This window comes from Myotis davidii, unplaced genomic scaffold (assembly GCF_000327345.1).
Source record: "Myotis davidii unplaced genomic scaffold, ASM32734v1 scaffold197, whole genome shotgun sequence".
Taxonomy (NCBI): domain Eukaryota; kingdom Metazoa; phylum Chordata; class Mammalia; order Chiroptera; family Vespertilionidae; genus Myotis; species Myotis davidii.
Window position 1 is genome coordinate 32,005 of NW_006291549.1, and position 15,586 is coordinate 47,590.

The 15,586-nt window shown below is 39.7% G+C and overlaps 1 protein-coding gene across 1 annotated transcript in view; it reads right to left on the minus strand.

The window, feature by feature from the left end:
* Nucleotides 1–15,586, minus strand: part of TTC39B (tetratricopeptide repeat domain 39B) — a 71,914-nt gene that overhangs the window by 28,364 nt on the left and 27,964 nt on the right. The window contains exons 5-9 of the mRNA XM_006764939.2: nucleotides 15,495–15,571; nucleotides 9,580–9,647; nucleotides 6,317–6,381; nucleotides 2,937–3,042; nucleotides 1,450–1,515 (exon numbers count right to left, since the gene is read on the minus strand). Of these exons, the coding sequence (XP_006765002.1) occupies nucleotides 1,450–1,515; nucleotides 2,937–3,042; nucleotides 6,317–6,381; nucleotides 9,580–9,647; nucleotides 15,495–15,571 (382 nt within the window). The remainder of the gene's footprint in view (nucleotides 1–1,449; nucleotides 1,516–2,936; nucleotides 3,043–6,316; nucleotides 6,382–9,579; nucleotides 9,648–15,494; nucleotides 15,572–15,586) is intronic.

Sequence of the window (15,586 nt, forward strand, 5' to 3'; positions counted from 1 at the left end):
TTTCCTGTTACATCTGTATTTATACCATTTGATTTTAATCCTATCCATTCTATTCCAAAGGTGAGGGCGTTTATTATCTCCATTCCAAGGTCACTATTCTACTGTTCTGTTAAGCTACAAGGAAGTAACTGAAGGAGATTATCCTAAGTAAAGATTATGTAGCTTAAGCGTGATTGTTCGTAGTTAAGGTGAGTTAACTACCTGCCGGGCACTTAGTTAAGGGGTTTTACTGATTTATTCCCTTCCTTAGTCCTGTTAATCCCTAACTCCAGGAGAAAATTCCCACCTGGGGAAACAACCTTTCTCAGAGAGGTAACCCTGGTTAAAACACATAGCGCTAAGAAGGGGAGCAAACATATTAAGAACAGTATGCCATATACACCAGGTCCCTTGCAACATATGCTGTGCAGATGTTTTTTCACTGCAGTGACTGTGTCAAGCAGCAAGGATGGACTGGCTTCCGGCACAGTAGGATAAATGAGGGGAAAATTAAAGGTTTTTGCCCTGGCTGGGTGGCTCAGTTGGGTAGAGCATTGTCCCACAGCCCAAAAGGTTTGGGTTTGATTCCAGGACAGGACAAATATCTAGGTTGCAGATTCGATCCTGAGTCAGGGCATGTATGGGAGGCAACCAATTGATGGTTCTCTCTCTCTTTTTCTCTCCTTCCCTTCCTTTCTCTCTTAAAAAAAAAATCATTAAAAACATCCTCGGGGGAGAATTTTAAAAATTACAGGTTCTTGTATATATTCTCATACATTTCTTGAAACCTGCTCTCCTAATTAACAGGGATGGCTTTTGCAATAAGGCAACTCTGATAATAGCATATTGAATGCTCTGATTAATAAATGATATACAGTACAAAAACAGACTCATGGAAAACAAATGTCTTTGCTTAGTTGTATAGCGAAGCTTGTAAAAAAGACAAGGAAACCCAAAATACTGCAGCTATGCTTGATCATGTGAATCATAAAATGTTAGACTTGGAAATCTAGCCAATTTCCTGGTTTTACAAAAGGCTCTGGGGTTGTAAAAACGTTAAGGAAGCAAATTTGAACCAAGTGTACTGAAGCTCCAGCAAGCACAACACAGGGTGGGGCAAAAGTAAGATTTTGTTGAGTACCCAAAACACAGACTTTATTCTTGTATAATTAATTACTGCATTATTTTCCATCCGAACAACTGTAAACCTACTTTTGCTCCACCCTGTATTGGTGAAATAAAAGTTTTAATTCAGAATTTAGGTAACAAAGGTAAAAAATTTAACATTCAGTAGAAAAAGCATCTCTAATTCCTAAAAGACATGATCAAGGGCCAATGGCTCTTTATCATCCTGCAAACAAATTGCCAACAATTGTCATGTTGGTCATGAGGACATGTTGCATTGCTCTACGATTCAGTAAATAACATTTTCTCTTCACTGTCAAAACGGAGATAAAATTAAATTTGTACCCTATTTCCAGAAAATCCTATGAATTCTAGTAGTCTGATAATCCGTGCTGGCAAGAGGGACAGCATCTGTAAGAGAAAAATAATACAAGTGTACTGACATGCTAGTGTATCTCACCATAGGTAAATGTTAAACTCCAAACAACTTCAAGTTTTAGTAATTCAGGAATATGAAAAATTAGAACCGAGTTGAAATCACCAGACGTGTCTCAATCATCACTTACTGCACAGGTTGCGATCATTACTTGTGAATTAATTTCATTTAGCTAAGACAATAATCTCAAAAAAAAAAAGTTTAAAAAAAGGAAAACCTGGCCTTTTCAGCATGCTCTAAAGACGACGTGCTCCTGTCATGTGTAGTGATGCAATGAGGAGGCGGCAATTCCTCAGGGCCCACCGCTCCAAGCAAGGTTTCTTTTAGCATCCTCTTCAGAAAGCTCACGTGTGTTGTATTCTGCATGGCCTGCAGGCACCACCAAAGTGGACCGCTGCACACTACAGCCCCTCCCTGGGACATCCCTGCAGAGCCGTGGTGAAGGGAAATCCTCCCAGTGCAGAACGTCCAGCACTGCACCTGCTGTTCACTTTGCTTAGAAGGAGAAATGCCCGCATGTGTGATTATATGCGATTCATGGGCTGGAGCCCGTGGTTTGTTTGGATGGTCAGGGGTTTGGGAAGAACATGGTGGGAACATTGATGACAACAAGGTCTGTGGAAGGGGTGTGTGGATGGGCCTCTCTGAATGGGCAAAAGCCATGAAGACAGTTGTGTCGCATGTGCATGTTCACTAAAGGCTGACCTCAGCAGAGGAGGATTTTAATAAAGTGGATGGGGTGACCCATTCTGTGCACAGTGGTCAGTCTCCTTGCTCAGCCACCTCTGTCAGCGATCCATGGGCTCATGAACAAAGTGGCCGTGGTAACATATACATGCGTGCATACGATTCCCTTTACCAATTTATTTTCACAACAATTCCAGTCAAACCTTAATAAAATTCAAAATCTCTAATATGTCACAATTGGACAGGTATCTACTCCCAACGTTTCACCTCACGCGGAACATCAAAATCATTCCCCAAGTTGGTAAGCAATTCCTGGTTATTATAAAGTTTAACCATAACTTGGGGAATGTCACTCCATCACCTATTTTTCATTTCAGAGCCGTCATTGCTATAGCAACAATATTTCTGATGTGGAAATGGAACTGGATTCCTAGGCCTTCTTACCGAAAAATGTTATTTCTCCATTCAGAGTGCTATATGCTTCCCTTATTGTACAACCCAAAATTATTCTGAACATGTGCAGGACTTTACAACACATACTGACCAAGGCCCTCACTGGGTCTCAACAGAAGAAAACTGATCCCACTCTACCACTTACCAACCAGACCCAGGCAGAGGGTCAGGGTGAAGTTCAAATACAGTACAGAAGGCACTGAAAACCTACGATCTTTTACAAACGATTCTGGTGGGTATATAATTATTTACTTACCAAATTGAAGGCCCCTATTCCAAGTTTGACACCCCCTTCAAACTCATGGAAGAACTGTTGCTCAACTTTGTTCTTCTGAAGTATATGCAGGATAGAAAGACATTCTCTGGATTGAAGACAGAAATTAGAGCATAAATTTATTATGACTCTGAAAATGATTAAGTCAAATTTCACACTTACACACCATAAAATAATTGTCATTGGCCAAAATTCTAGAGAATATCTAAGTGGATGCTGCTGTGTTGAGTTTTACTTTTAAAGCTATTGCGTAATTATCAGTAAGGAAAAATGGCACACTCCTTTCTACACTGTTTACCAGGACTAATCCTCTGGGCGTAAAGCAAGAGAGGTTCAAACACCAGCAAGTATGACCCAGGAGACGTAGGACTGCAGAACCTCGGTCTCCCAGTCTCCCACAATGTGGTAGAGGGGACTTCCTGGGTGCAGTCCATTCCTCAGCACCCCATCTTCCATCAACTAACTGAGATGCTACTGACAAAAAAACCCCTGCATTTCAGTGTGATCACCATAGTCTCCAATAGACCAAATGAATTAGAGCTTGTGACTAGGAAACACTGAAAGAAGAAAGCAAATTCCATCACAATAGCTCCATTTGTCCTCTTATTTTTTCCTGTTCCTCCAAGCAAATCTTACTGATTTCTCACTTTAATATCTTTTCTATGCATTTCTCCCTTTCCCTTCACATCTTCAAAAGAGAAATGCAAATTAAACTCAATGACAGAGATATCAAATTTATAATAACCAGGAATTGCTTACCAAATTGGTAAACATATTTTAAGTGTATTAAGAAATAACCAGGTATTATGTGTTATGATATCATTATAATGCATGCACCTATATTTGATGTGCATAATATATTTAACCTGAATCTAATAATCCTGTAGCTCAAACTTGCAGATTATAGGAAATATAAGGAGCTATAAACTGAATTATGTCTCACCACCCACAAATTCATAACCATCCAGTACACTGGTGTGACAATTAGAGAAAATTGAGTAAAGTCAATACATTAGTTCATAATATTACATCAATGTTAGTTTCTTGATTTTAGTAACTGTACTGTGGTTCTATAAGATGTTAACTTTTGTGAAATTGAGTAAAGAATATCTAAAAATTCTTATAAAATTCTGAAATTATTTCAAAGTGAAAAAATTTTAAAAACACACAAAAGTTTAAAGGTCTTCGTACTTTAGGATTATAAAAAAACACTTTCCTGCCGAAACCGGTTTGGCTCAGTGGATAGAGCGTCGGCCTGCGGACTGAAGGGTCCCAGGTTCGATTCCGGTCAAGGGCATGTACCTGGGTTGCGGGCACATCCCCAGTAGGAGATGTGCAGGAGGCAACTAATCGATGTTTCTCTCTCATCGATGTTTCTAACTCTCTATCTCTCTCCCTTCCTCTCTGTAAAAAATCAATAAAATATATTTTTTAAAAAAACTTTCCTGTGTTTTATTATTCTTTTTAAAATATTCTAATATTAAATCTATATGGAATTTATTTTTGCATAGTCATTTTTTCAAAATGAAGACCAATTTTCCCAAAATCATTTGTTAAAGTTGCTGTCTTCCTCCACTGTTTTGAAAGAGATTTATGTATATATAGGAATTTAGTATATTTTAATACACACACGACGCATCTGTTTCAAAACCCCATGTTCCATTCCACTCGTAGATGTCTGTGCCATTATAAGACTATTTTAATTTCTTCAGCTTTTTAAGTTTTGATGACTAGAAGCAATCAATTTTAACATTCATTTATATCTTCTAAAAATATTTTGAGAGAAAAGCTAAAAAACAGTTTATCAGGATCCCACAATCCATCCCCCTCCAGGGTTTTTTTTTTTTTTTTAATATATTTTATTGAATTTTTACAGAGAGGAAGGGAGAGAGATAGTCAGAAACATCGATGAGAGAGAGACATCGATCAGCCGCCTCCTGCACGTCCCCCACTGGGGATGTGCCCGCAACCCAGGTACATGCCCTCGCACGGCATCGAACCCGGGACCCTTCAGTCCGCAGGCCGACGCTCTATCCACTGAGCCAAACCAGCTTTGGCCCCTCCAGGGTTTTTGAATGGAATATAATTTTATGAAATCATTTTGGGTAAAAGTATCTCTTAAAATACTAAGTGCTTCAGTCTGAAAATACACAGGAAAAAATGAAGAACACCAAAAATGGTAGCTATATGGATACATAAAGAAGACTCTAATTTAAGACTATTTCAACAAAAGATTGGCACTGCATTGTGAGGTTTATACTATGCATATGTGTACTATCATCAGAATAGTAAAAAAGACAACAGGTGGAATATGAAACTATACTTTTGCAAAAGTTCTTATATTTTATGGTAATGGTACAATATTAACTCTAAGTTGGCCGTGACAAGAAGTATATTGGAATCACTAGAGCAACTATTAAAAAATTAAAGATGGCTACAGCTGGGAAAATAGAAGGATTATTTACTTTTTTAATTTATTAAAGCAAAAGAAGGGAAAAAACCAATGAGGCAAAGTGAAAAAACAAAATGGTAGTCACAAGTGCAAACATATTGTCATACTGATAAAAACGAAGGACAGAATGATGAACAGCTACAAGAAATGTAATTTAAATACTTTTAAAAGGTTTAAAGTAAAAGAATATTTGCCACGCAGACACTAATTATAAAATAGCATGAATAGCTGTATTAATATCAGAAAGAAAAAAAGATTTCAAGACAAGGAATATTATAAGGAGTTAAGTAGGGACGATTCATACTTATAAAAAGGTTAATTTATTGGGAAAATAAACCAATTAAAAATATACAAGCCTAACAACAGAGTTTCTAAATATACAAAGCAAACACTGATGTAACTAAACGGAGAAATAAATGACTCCAGAATCAAAGTTAGGGAGTTTTAACATTGTGAGTAAATGATAAAACCACTAGATAAAAATCAAAAAGGGATGCAGAAACTAGGAACAACACGATGGTCCACCTTAATTGAACATTTGAAACACTGCAGAAATTCTATTGGGCAATGCTGCTCTAGAGGCTGGGCCAAAGATATACCTGTCATTTTAAATTTATGAATTGTTTGTAGAAGAGAGATACTAAGATCACCTAAACATAAATTATCAGCTCATGTTCAGCTGTTTTCCCTTAAAATTACATTGAAATTTATATTCTGTTGTCCTATAGCAATCAATCAGTAAGCCAGAAATCAAGTGCATTTTTGCCAACATCAAATTTAAAAAAAACCCTAGTCATAAACTTTGAAGTACAAAATGGTACATAGTACAGGAAAAACCACATGATCGTGGTCAAAAATACAAACTTCCAGTGGTAAGACTTAAAAAGCCCCATCTTAAATTTTAACTTACTTATATATATGGTAACTCGTCCTAATTTTGAGTCCACCTTTGATGAAATTGATCATATTTTCATCCTGAAAACAATTCAATTAAATAATTAGATCATCTAGCAAGAGATTCTTAAACCTTCCCCATAGCTATGTAGCTGTGTGATCTGAACAAGATACCATCTTTTGAGAACATCAATTTAAAATTAAAACATTCTCATTGTTTTATATTTGAAATACCATTTTGTCATTTTCCTTCCAAGTTAGAGGACAACAGGAAGGAAACATTTTTTAAATCCTCAAATTACTTTAAGAAAGTAATTAAAGAAATAACTCTCACAATAAGGGGCCATATTGGTGAATACAAACTTACTTTAATGAACTTTCTTCTTGGTTCAATAGAATCCAAAATGGTTGGCTCTAGGAATATGACCTAAGGCCTTTGCTGTCCCTGTCCGTCATACTCCAGTCAATGGGATTCGGTTCTTTTTGCACAGGGTATTTTAATAGACAAAGGCCATTTATCATTGTGAGTGTCATTCATATATATTTCCAAACTAAAAATAACTGTTCTGGATTCTAAATTTCTTGTCAATAATATGAAGTTTTGTTTTTTGGGGGAAATGCACTTCTCTTTGCCCAATGGTCATCAACCATCAAATTGGGGCAGTTGGCCTAAATGAATGGCATTTTGAGACTCAGCATTCTAAGGTTCCAAAAGTCTCTTTAAAAAGCCTATCAAATTAACTGCTTGAAGGAAGTTACTACAGGGTAGCAAAAGGAGGTTTACAGTTGTCTGTATGGGAAATAATACAATAAATAATAATACAATAATAAACTTTGTTTTGTGTACTCACAACTGTAAACCTACTTTTGCCCCACCCTGTATAATAGATGATGCAATGGAGATGGTCCCATGTTTCCCATTTCTAAGAACACTTTTCTAAGCTATTAATATCAGAAAGATGCTCTGGTATTTATCTCCTGTGCATTTGAACATCATCTGAAGCAAAAGAAAAGTTGACTTTACTAATTTCATTAATTACTTAAATATTTAACATTTAAATTATTATAATATTAATAAATACAAAATTCACTACACAATTTTTATCATTGTATTTTAAGGTATTTTATGATTACACAAATTGCAATAATGGCCAGAAAAAAATGTGCTTAAATTAGATTAAAATCTGCCTCAAATAAGAATATTTTATTTCATGATTCACCAAACATTGGCTGAATGCCTGTTTTACACTGGGGCACCAGGATGCAAAATTAGACGAAAGCAATGCAATGTGTTGAGCAGCGATTCTCAACCTGTGGGTCGTGACCTCTTTGGGAGTCGAACCACCCTTTCACAGGGGTCGCCTAAGACAATCGGAAAACACATATATAATTACATATTGTTTTTGTGATTGATCACTATGCTTTAATTATGTTCAATTTGTAACAATGAACTTGGGGGTCACCACAACATGAGGAACTGTATTATAGGGTCGCAGCATTAGGAACGTTGAGAACCACTGTGCTAAGGGATGGAGGAATGCATACAGATGGAGACATGCACAGCGGGATGCCATAACAGCACAAAGGTGGGAGGGCTGGAGGATGGGAGGTATCAGTGCTTAAAGCACATGTGTACACACACACACACACACACACACACTGATTAGGAAGTAGCTGGTGAAGAAAGGCAAAGCAGATGTAAAGTTTGCAAGCAAAGGAAAATTCAGTGGGAAGGCGAGAAAGCATTACAGGTCACGGGGTATTTGGCTATCCTCAGCACTGCTGCAGAAATCTACAGCAAAGGGAATGACGAAGGAGTAAGAAAGCCACCTCTACCCAGGCCACTCGAATATGCAACATATCTGTCACCTGAGGCCCTCGGGAAGAGGGGAGCAGGGAACTTGGGGGAGACATTGGTTTAGTTTGGAAAAGCCCCCTCCATTTCTGGAATTCTAACACAGAACCACGGCTGTAGTCCGTGAGAGCTACTCAAGGCTGAAGCAGAGGAATGACAAGGTGAGGTGCTCATCTTTCAGAGGGAGCTCAATTGCACAATGGAGAATGAACGGGAGGTCAGAGAAATTAGAGAGTCACGGGGTTGCTGTCCAGCCCAGGGAAGAGCTGAGGTGCACCTCCACTAGACAATTATAATCAGAAGGAAGAGGAAGAGTTGGAGCTGCTAACTCTTCCCAAGGTAAAAGAGGCATGACCATGAGACTGACTGGGTGTGGAGGCGTGCGGAAGAGGAAAACCATGGATACCTCCCGGACGTTTCATTACAAGTATCCAAGCATAACATAGCCTTTAAATCACAGATGTGGTTGTCAAATCCCCATTAGGGAAACACATCAGAAAAAAGCGAAGGCCTCCGTGACTAACATCATGTTTATTTACTAAGGCGGGAAGACTTGTTTTTAAACAGCCCTCATAATACGGTGGATTTTAAGAAACAGGGTCATGGGCCCGATAGATTCGATTTTGCCAAACCAGGATCCAACCTAAGCAGTCATCCTCCAGCAAAAGAGAAAAGCAATTCTCAATACAGTGTGAAACGCTGAGATTGAGGAAGATTCTTTTCATATTACAGCTGAATTTCTACCTCTTACAATCTCCATGCCACGGTTGCCCCACGGTGCCCATCACCGCCACCCATGCTTTTTAGAAGTATTGGAAGGTACTGGTGGCAACGGTCCCTCAAGGTGAAATTAAAATGCCTCCTAGGGAAATGAGTCATGGTTTTGCTAGTGACTTTTTTAAAAATGCTCATTCAGAGGAAGAACTAAAAGCAAGGCAGGGGAATGAGAATAGGGAGGGGGAGAAAAATAAAATCTGAAGTATGCATGAAAGGTGTGGCTCTCGGTGCATGCATAACTGATCTCTGCTGAAGCAGCTGATGCAAGAAGGGAATGGCCAAGGATTAGGGAAGCCTTTTATGCCCGGGCCACTGCTGTGTGCAGCCCTCTACCAATGAGAGCGAGCACAGAGGGAGAGAGAAGCTCGGTTTTCATACAGAGGAGCATCCTGAAATTAGGTGTGGTACTTGCAAGACAGTTCCTTTAAAAGGCAGTCGTTTCCAGGAGACTACAGTTTGAAACAGACTCTAAGCACATGTGAATAACAATAAAGCTCCCTGGTTTATCAGAATAACAAGTATCTATCATTGCAGCTCTAGGTCAAAAGAACTGAAGCGCTGACATCGAAGGAGCCATGTTTTTCCTATGGAGCTTTGGCAGGCTACCCTGCCCCAGCAACATGGACTCTAAAGCAAAGGTTCGTTACCTGCACAAAGGTGAGTGCTGCTTTCTGTAGGAGACACTCAGCATAACAGATTTCGGCATGCATTTCCTCTAGGAAAAGAAACAAATAAAATCATATTAAGGAAAATCCCAGTGCACAGTCATTGCTCTGAGATGTTCAGAAAAGACTGGTAGATAAATGAGCCCAAGAGAAACGCAAAATCCTAGGTTGCCCTGATGCTTCCGTAAAAGTGGAACGATGACCTCCGTTCTCAGTCTCTCCCCAAGATTTTCCCAGAATGTGCAAACTGGCTCAGGAGAGTCATCTATGGTTCCACTAAATGTGAGGGCAAGGAGCCGGGCCATTAGTGTCAGGGACCCGAACTCAGCTCGTAAGAGGAAATCAAAATTCAAAAGCATTAAAACCAAAACAGAAAACCACTTCATTTTAATAATAATATTCAAGTTTAACACAGTATAAAGATTAAAAGAACTAACTTACATTTGTGAATTCTAGCTTCTAAAATATGAAGGTACGATAATCATGGCAATGATCAGACACATTAGTAACCTAAAAACAGCCATTCTCTAGAACTCAGTGAAAAACAATTGTCCCTGTGTGCACACGTCATGGCCCCTACACACAAAAAACATGTGAAAAGCACACGAGCCAGGTTTTAGGCTGCGTTGATGGCTGTGACACTGAACACGGGAACAAAGCCCTGGACCGGGGGCTCTGTGCAGCATGTATGTCCCGGGGGCCCATGGAGCGCCTCCAACACTGGGTCTGTCTTCCCAAACAAGCCATTACACTTGCAGAGATTGGGGAGAAGCGGGGAATCTTTGCATGAAAAACATCAGCCGATTCCTGTTTTATCCCTGAGATGCAAATGGGTATTTTATTTAAGTAAATGAGCTTGGGGTGTTTAACAGCCCGGATTGGAGGAGAGGCTCTGCCAAGTACTCAGCGGTAGGACCTTAAGAAAGCTCCCCGGCCTCTCTCTGCTGGTCTCCTCGTTAGTACGGCCTGGCTACAAGGTCTCTACTGCGGAGCTCAGGAACCAGTGAGGGGCTGGGTGTGGAGCTCACCGTTCCGAGAAGCACCTGATACATAAATAAAGCAGGACATTTTGTGTGCCGTAATGAAAAACAGGGTGTTTCTGTGCTAGTGGAAAAGCTGTTGAATTAAACTGGATAAGAACTACTGCTTTTATTTACACACCAAACCCCTGACCTCTGTCACACACACACACACTACACACCACTGGTTTTCACAAATGGGTTCAACGTCCTGCCATGCTCATATTCCACAGATTGAATGTACAAAAAAAAGCAACTCTGCCTCTAAGATTCCCCCACGAGCACCCATAAGGATGGGCCGCACTGAGGAGTGATGGCCTGTGCACATCCCAGCAGCATCGACAGGGTCTCAGTCCTTCAAAACACCCACCTCTACGTGTGCTTTTGGACTTTCCCGGTGTATCCAGTCGATAAAAACTGGCAACTTCTATTTGTAGAGTCACCTGACTATCCTCTCCCCCGGGTACACTTGTCACGAAGCGGGCATGGTCAGGAACTATTCACTTTGAAAGCCTGCTCAGTAACCCAGACGGTTGGCGTGGGGCAGGTGCTGCGGGGGAAGCTGCTGTTGGGCGAGGAAAGTGCAGACCACCTGCAGGTGTGCCTGTGGCTGAAGCACCAGGTGTAAAGGGAGGCGTGGCCACTGAGTCTGGAAATGTTAAGTCAGAGCTAAATCATGGACAACCCTGAATGTCAGAGTCGGGGCTCGATTCGGGAGGCAATGGCGAGTCCTCGCACAGATCTGGGCAGAAGAGGGGCAGGGTCAGAGTTACGTTAAAGACAGACAAATCTATCAGCAGCTGAATGATGTTAGCAGAAAGCAGAGATAAAAGGCAAGAACGTTTGAATTCCATGTACTATACGTACATATTCTTCACATTAAATCCCTCTTCCATCCTAAGCACTGCCTAAACTATGTGTTCCTCAAGGCAATTCAAAAGCCATTCAGGGCGACATGCCAGCCACGAGAGAAGGCCGGGTGTGTTCCATGTTAAACCCATGAAAAGTTTAATTAACTATATTTCCTCCTGCACCCAACCAGCCACTCAAGGATGTAAATGAAAATTACCAAGAGGAAAAACAAATCACACGCTAAAGCTACAATGTTTTGACATGCTCCCTTGAACACAAAGTCTGTTTGGATTGCACTGGCAGCCAAATTCATTAGGAATAAATGCAACTTAATTTGTGAAAGTCTTATTTCTTAGTTCACTGAAGGAAATACCTTCATTTTGCATTGAAATGCTAGCTAAGCATGCCTTTGGGTATAAAAGTCTAAGTAAACCTATATTTCAGAATAGGCTATAATCATAAGTTCACTTTATTTTTTTAACTTATGATTAATTAATTTTTATTTTTTAGAGCAGTTTTACTAGTAGACTTCACAGCAAAACTGAGTGCATGGTACAGATTTCCCACATAGTCTCTACCCCCACACAGCATAGTCTCTCCCACTATCAACAATCCTCCCCTCCCCAGGGATACATTTGTTATAATCGATGAACCTCCATTGGCATCATAATCACCCAAAGTCCATAGTTTACACGAGGTCTCACTCTTGGTGTTGCACATTCTCTATGTTTGGACAAACGTACAATGACATGTATTCACCACTATGGTATCCTACAGGGTGCCTCAGTGCCCTAAAAATCCTCCATGTTCTACCTATTCATGCCTCCACATGATCCTCCCGCAGCCACGGATCTTTTCACACTCTCCGTAGTTTTGACTTCTACAGAATGTCATATACTTGGAGTCATACAGTATGTAGCCTTTTCCGATTGGTGTCTTCTGCTTAGTAATATGCATTTAAGGTTCTTCCATGTCTTTCCATGATTTCATAGCTCTTTCTTATTCTTAGTGCTAAATAATATTCCATTGTCTGGATGTTTATCCACTCACCTACAGGGAGACATCTTGGTTGCTTACAAGTTTGGGCATTTATGAATAAAGCTGCTATAAACATTCATTTGCAGGTTTTTATATAGACATGAAGTTTCAGCTCTTTGAGGAAATATTAAGGAAAGCGACTGCTGGATTGTATGGCAAAAGTATGTTTAGTTTCATAAGAGACTGCCAAACTAGCTTCCAAAGGGGCTGAACCATTCTGCATTCCCATCAGCCATGAAGGAGGGTCCCTTAGGCTCCACATCCTTGCCAGCATTTCCTGTGGTCAGTGTTCCAGATTTTGGACAGTCTAACAGGTGTGTAGCAGTGTCTCGTTGTTGTTTACTTTTTAATATTTAGTAAAAAGTATTCCAGATTTTCTAAAGTGCTATGTCCAAAGACATAATAAAAAGATCAGAACACAGCACCATCTATTTTCAACATCTCTAACACAGGAACAATTCGACATTTCCCTTATCCGTATATGACTCATTCAATGACCTTTACTACACGTCTACAGGAGAAAGTTTGGGTTACAGAGGAAAGAACTATGGCTTAGAGAAAGGTAGATCAGGTTTGAACCCTGCTCTGCTGGGCCATGTGCTTAAACTTCTGAACATTAGTTCCTACTCCATAAAAGGAAGTTACACAGATTAGATTGAATAATGCTAACGAAAGCATCAAGAACAATGTCTGACACATAGACATAATGGGGCATTATCACTATTACCTTTTAAATGATGATTATTACTTATACTGACACTAAAAATATTGTTATTCTTCCCAAAACTAAGGTAAAAAAAAAAAACCCTCAAATGTCAGCCTTCATATTGGAAAAAAAAAAAGGAAAGCTGAAGGCAACAGGCCACTGGAGAGAAACCAGATGAGGAAAACAGAAAGAATGCAGATGAAAGAGTCAAATTTCTTCAGGGCCCATTTAAATTCCCACTGACCGACTTTAGTGGCCTTTAGGATTACTGGGGCCAATTTACATCAATGACCCAAAGATGGAAAATATGAAGCCATATTCTACCCAAAATTGAGGGGAAAGAAAATTCTTGTGGGTTTCTACAGGTTATTTTCTGGAGAAAAAGGTAGTGGGCTCCAGCTGCCTGGAGTGACACAGGAAATGCCGTTCTGTTCTGTAATGGTTTAAGGGTCGACATCATACCCTTTAGGAGCAAGTCCCATAGGCCTCTCCTGTAATCAGTGCCTAGCCTCACATCTTACAAATGTTCCCAAGTTCTTCCATGTCTACAACAGGTTGGTGATAATGTTCTTCTAACAAAATAAGACCTCACAATACAACACATTAAAAAACTGTGTCTGGCCCTGGCCATTTTGGCTCAGTGGACAGAGCATCAGCCCATGGACTAAAGGGTCCCAGGTTCGATTCCAGTCAAGGGCACGTACCTCAGTTGCAGGCTCAATTCCAGATCCTGGTCAGGGCATGTGTGGGAGGCAACCAATAGGTGTGCTTCTCTCCCATCCATGTTTCTCTCTATCTCCCCCTCACTCTCTCTAAAAATCAATGGGAAAATACTCTCAGGTGAGGATTAACAAAAAGTAATAAAAATAAATAAAAAACTGTGCCTGACATACATGTGAAGACCAGGCATGACTCCGACAGAATAGTTCTGGCCTTAATCAGCCACAGCCACTTTCACTGTTGGAGTTACCTCTTCCAGGGAGTCAGTTTGACAATGACGACACGTGCACAAATTCTCCTTGAATGGCAGAGCTTTACTCTAGGCTGGCCACGTCTGAAGAACATGATTTTCTCCTCTGCAGGACATCTGGGTGTTCTTTTCTTAGAAACAATTCTGACTAGAGTGTCACACTTATAAAACAGAGCTGATCAGGGACCTTCTGCCCTCATCTCAGTGGGAACATAAAGGAAATTGACAACAAAAACAGTCATTCCTTTCCCTCTCCAACTAATCAAAGTGCTATGGCCATTCCCGGATTCTCGAATATTTCGTAAATATCCACAAACCAAACATCGTCCATATTGTGAAACATAATCGATGTTTTTGTAAGATATCAGAATTACTCCTTTTAACCTTGAAAACAATTTAATAGCTTGCAGAAAAATAGCAACTCTCATACATGGGTGGTAAAAATATAAACTGACCTAACTCTGGAGAAAACATAGGTAGCATCTATAAATAATATTAACAACTTTCAAAGCCTAAGTCCCAGTCATTTCACTTTTAGGACTTTATCCTCTGAGACACTTACAAAAATGTATGAAGACATAGGTTCTAGAATTTTAGGACATGCTCAAGCCGGGTGGCTCAGTTGACTGGAGCATCGTCCCATACACCTAAATGTAGCAGGTTTGATTCCCAGTCAGGGCACATACCCAGGTTGTGGGTTTGATCCCTGTGGCAACTGATTGATGTTTCTCTCTCACATCAATGCTTCTCTGTCTCTCCCTCCCTCTCCCTTCCCCTCTCTCTCTCTAAAATAAATAAAAACATACGCTCGGGTGAGGATTTTTTTAAAAAAAGAATTTTAGGACAGCATCATTTGTAATAGTGAAAAAATAAAAACAATTCAACTATAATTCTATAGATAAAACCAAGTAATTTACCCCATCCAGTGGAGGACTACATAACTATTAAACAGAATGAAATACAAGTTATATATACTGACATGGGAAAACATCAATATCCCAAAAAATAACATTGTAGAATAATATATGCTGGTATATTATGTAATTCTATGCTTGCAAAAATGATTAATACTTGAACAACTACAAACACCCCACATCTACCTTGTGTATATTTATATATATATATACAGAAAAGTCTGACAGGCTTCAAAACCAACTCCTACCAGTAGTTACTTCTGGAAGGTATGATAGGGAAGAGAAAAAGACATTCCATCTACTTTATATGATATGTTTAAGTATTGGCTCTTACGGGCATGATCCTGTTTTGATTTTTCAAAGGAAGGAAAATATATAATCTTTTAAATGACTCTTACCTTCGGTCATCTGTTCCAATGATCCTCTCGAAAGAAGACTTGAGAAAGATTCTACAACCGTGCTTTTTTTCCTATATCTGCATAGAGTAAGC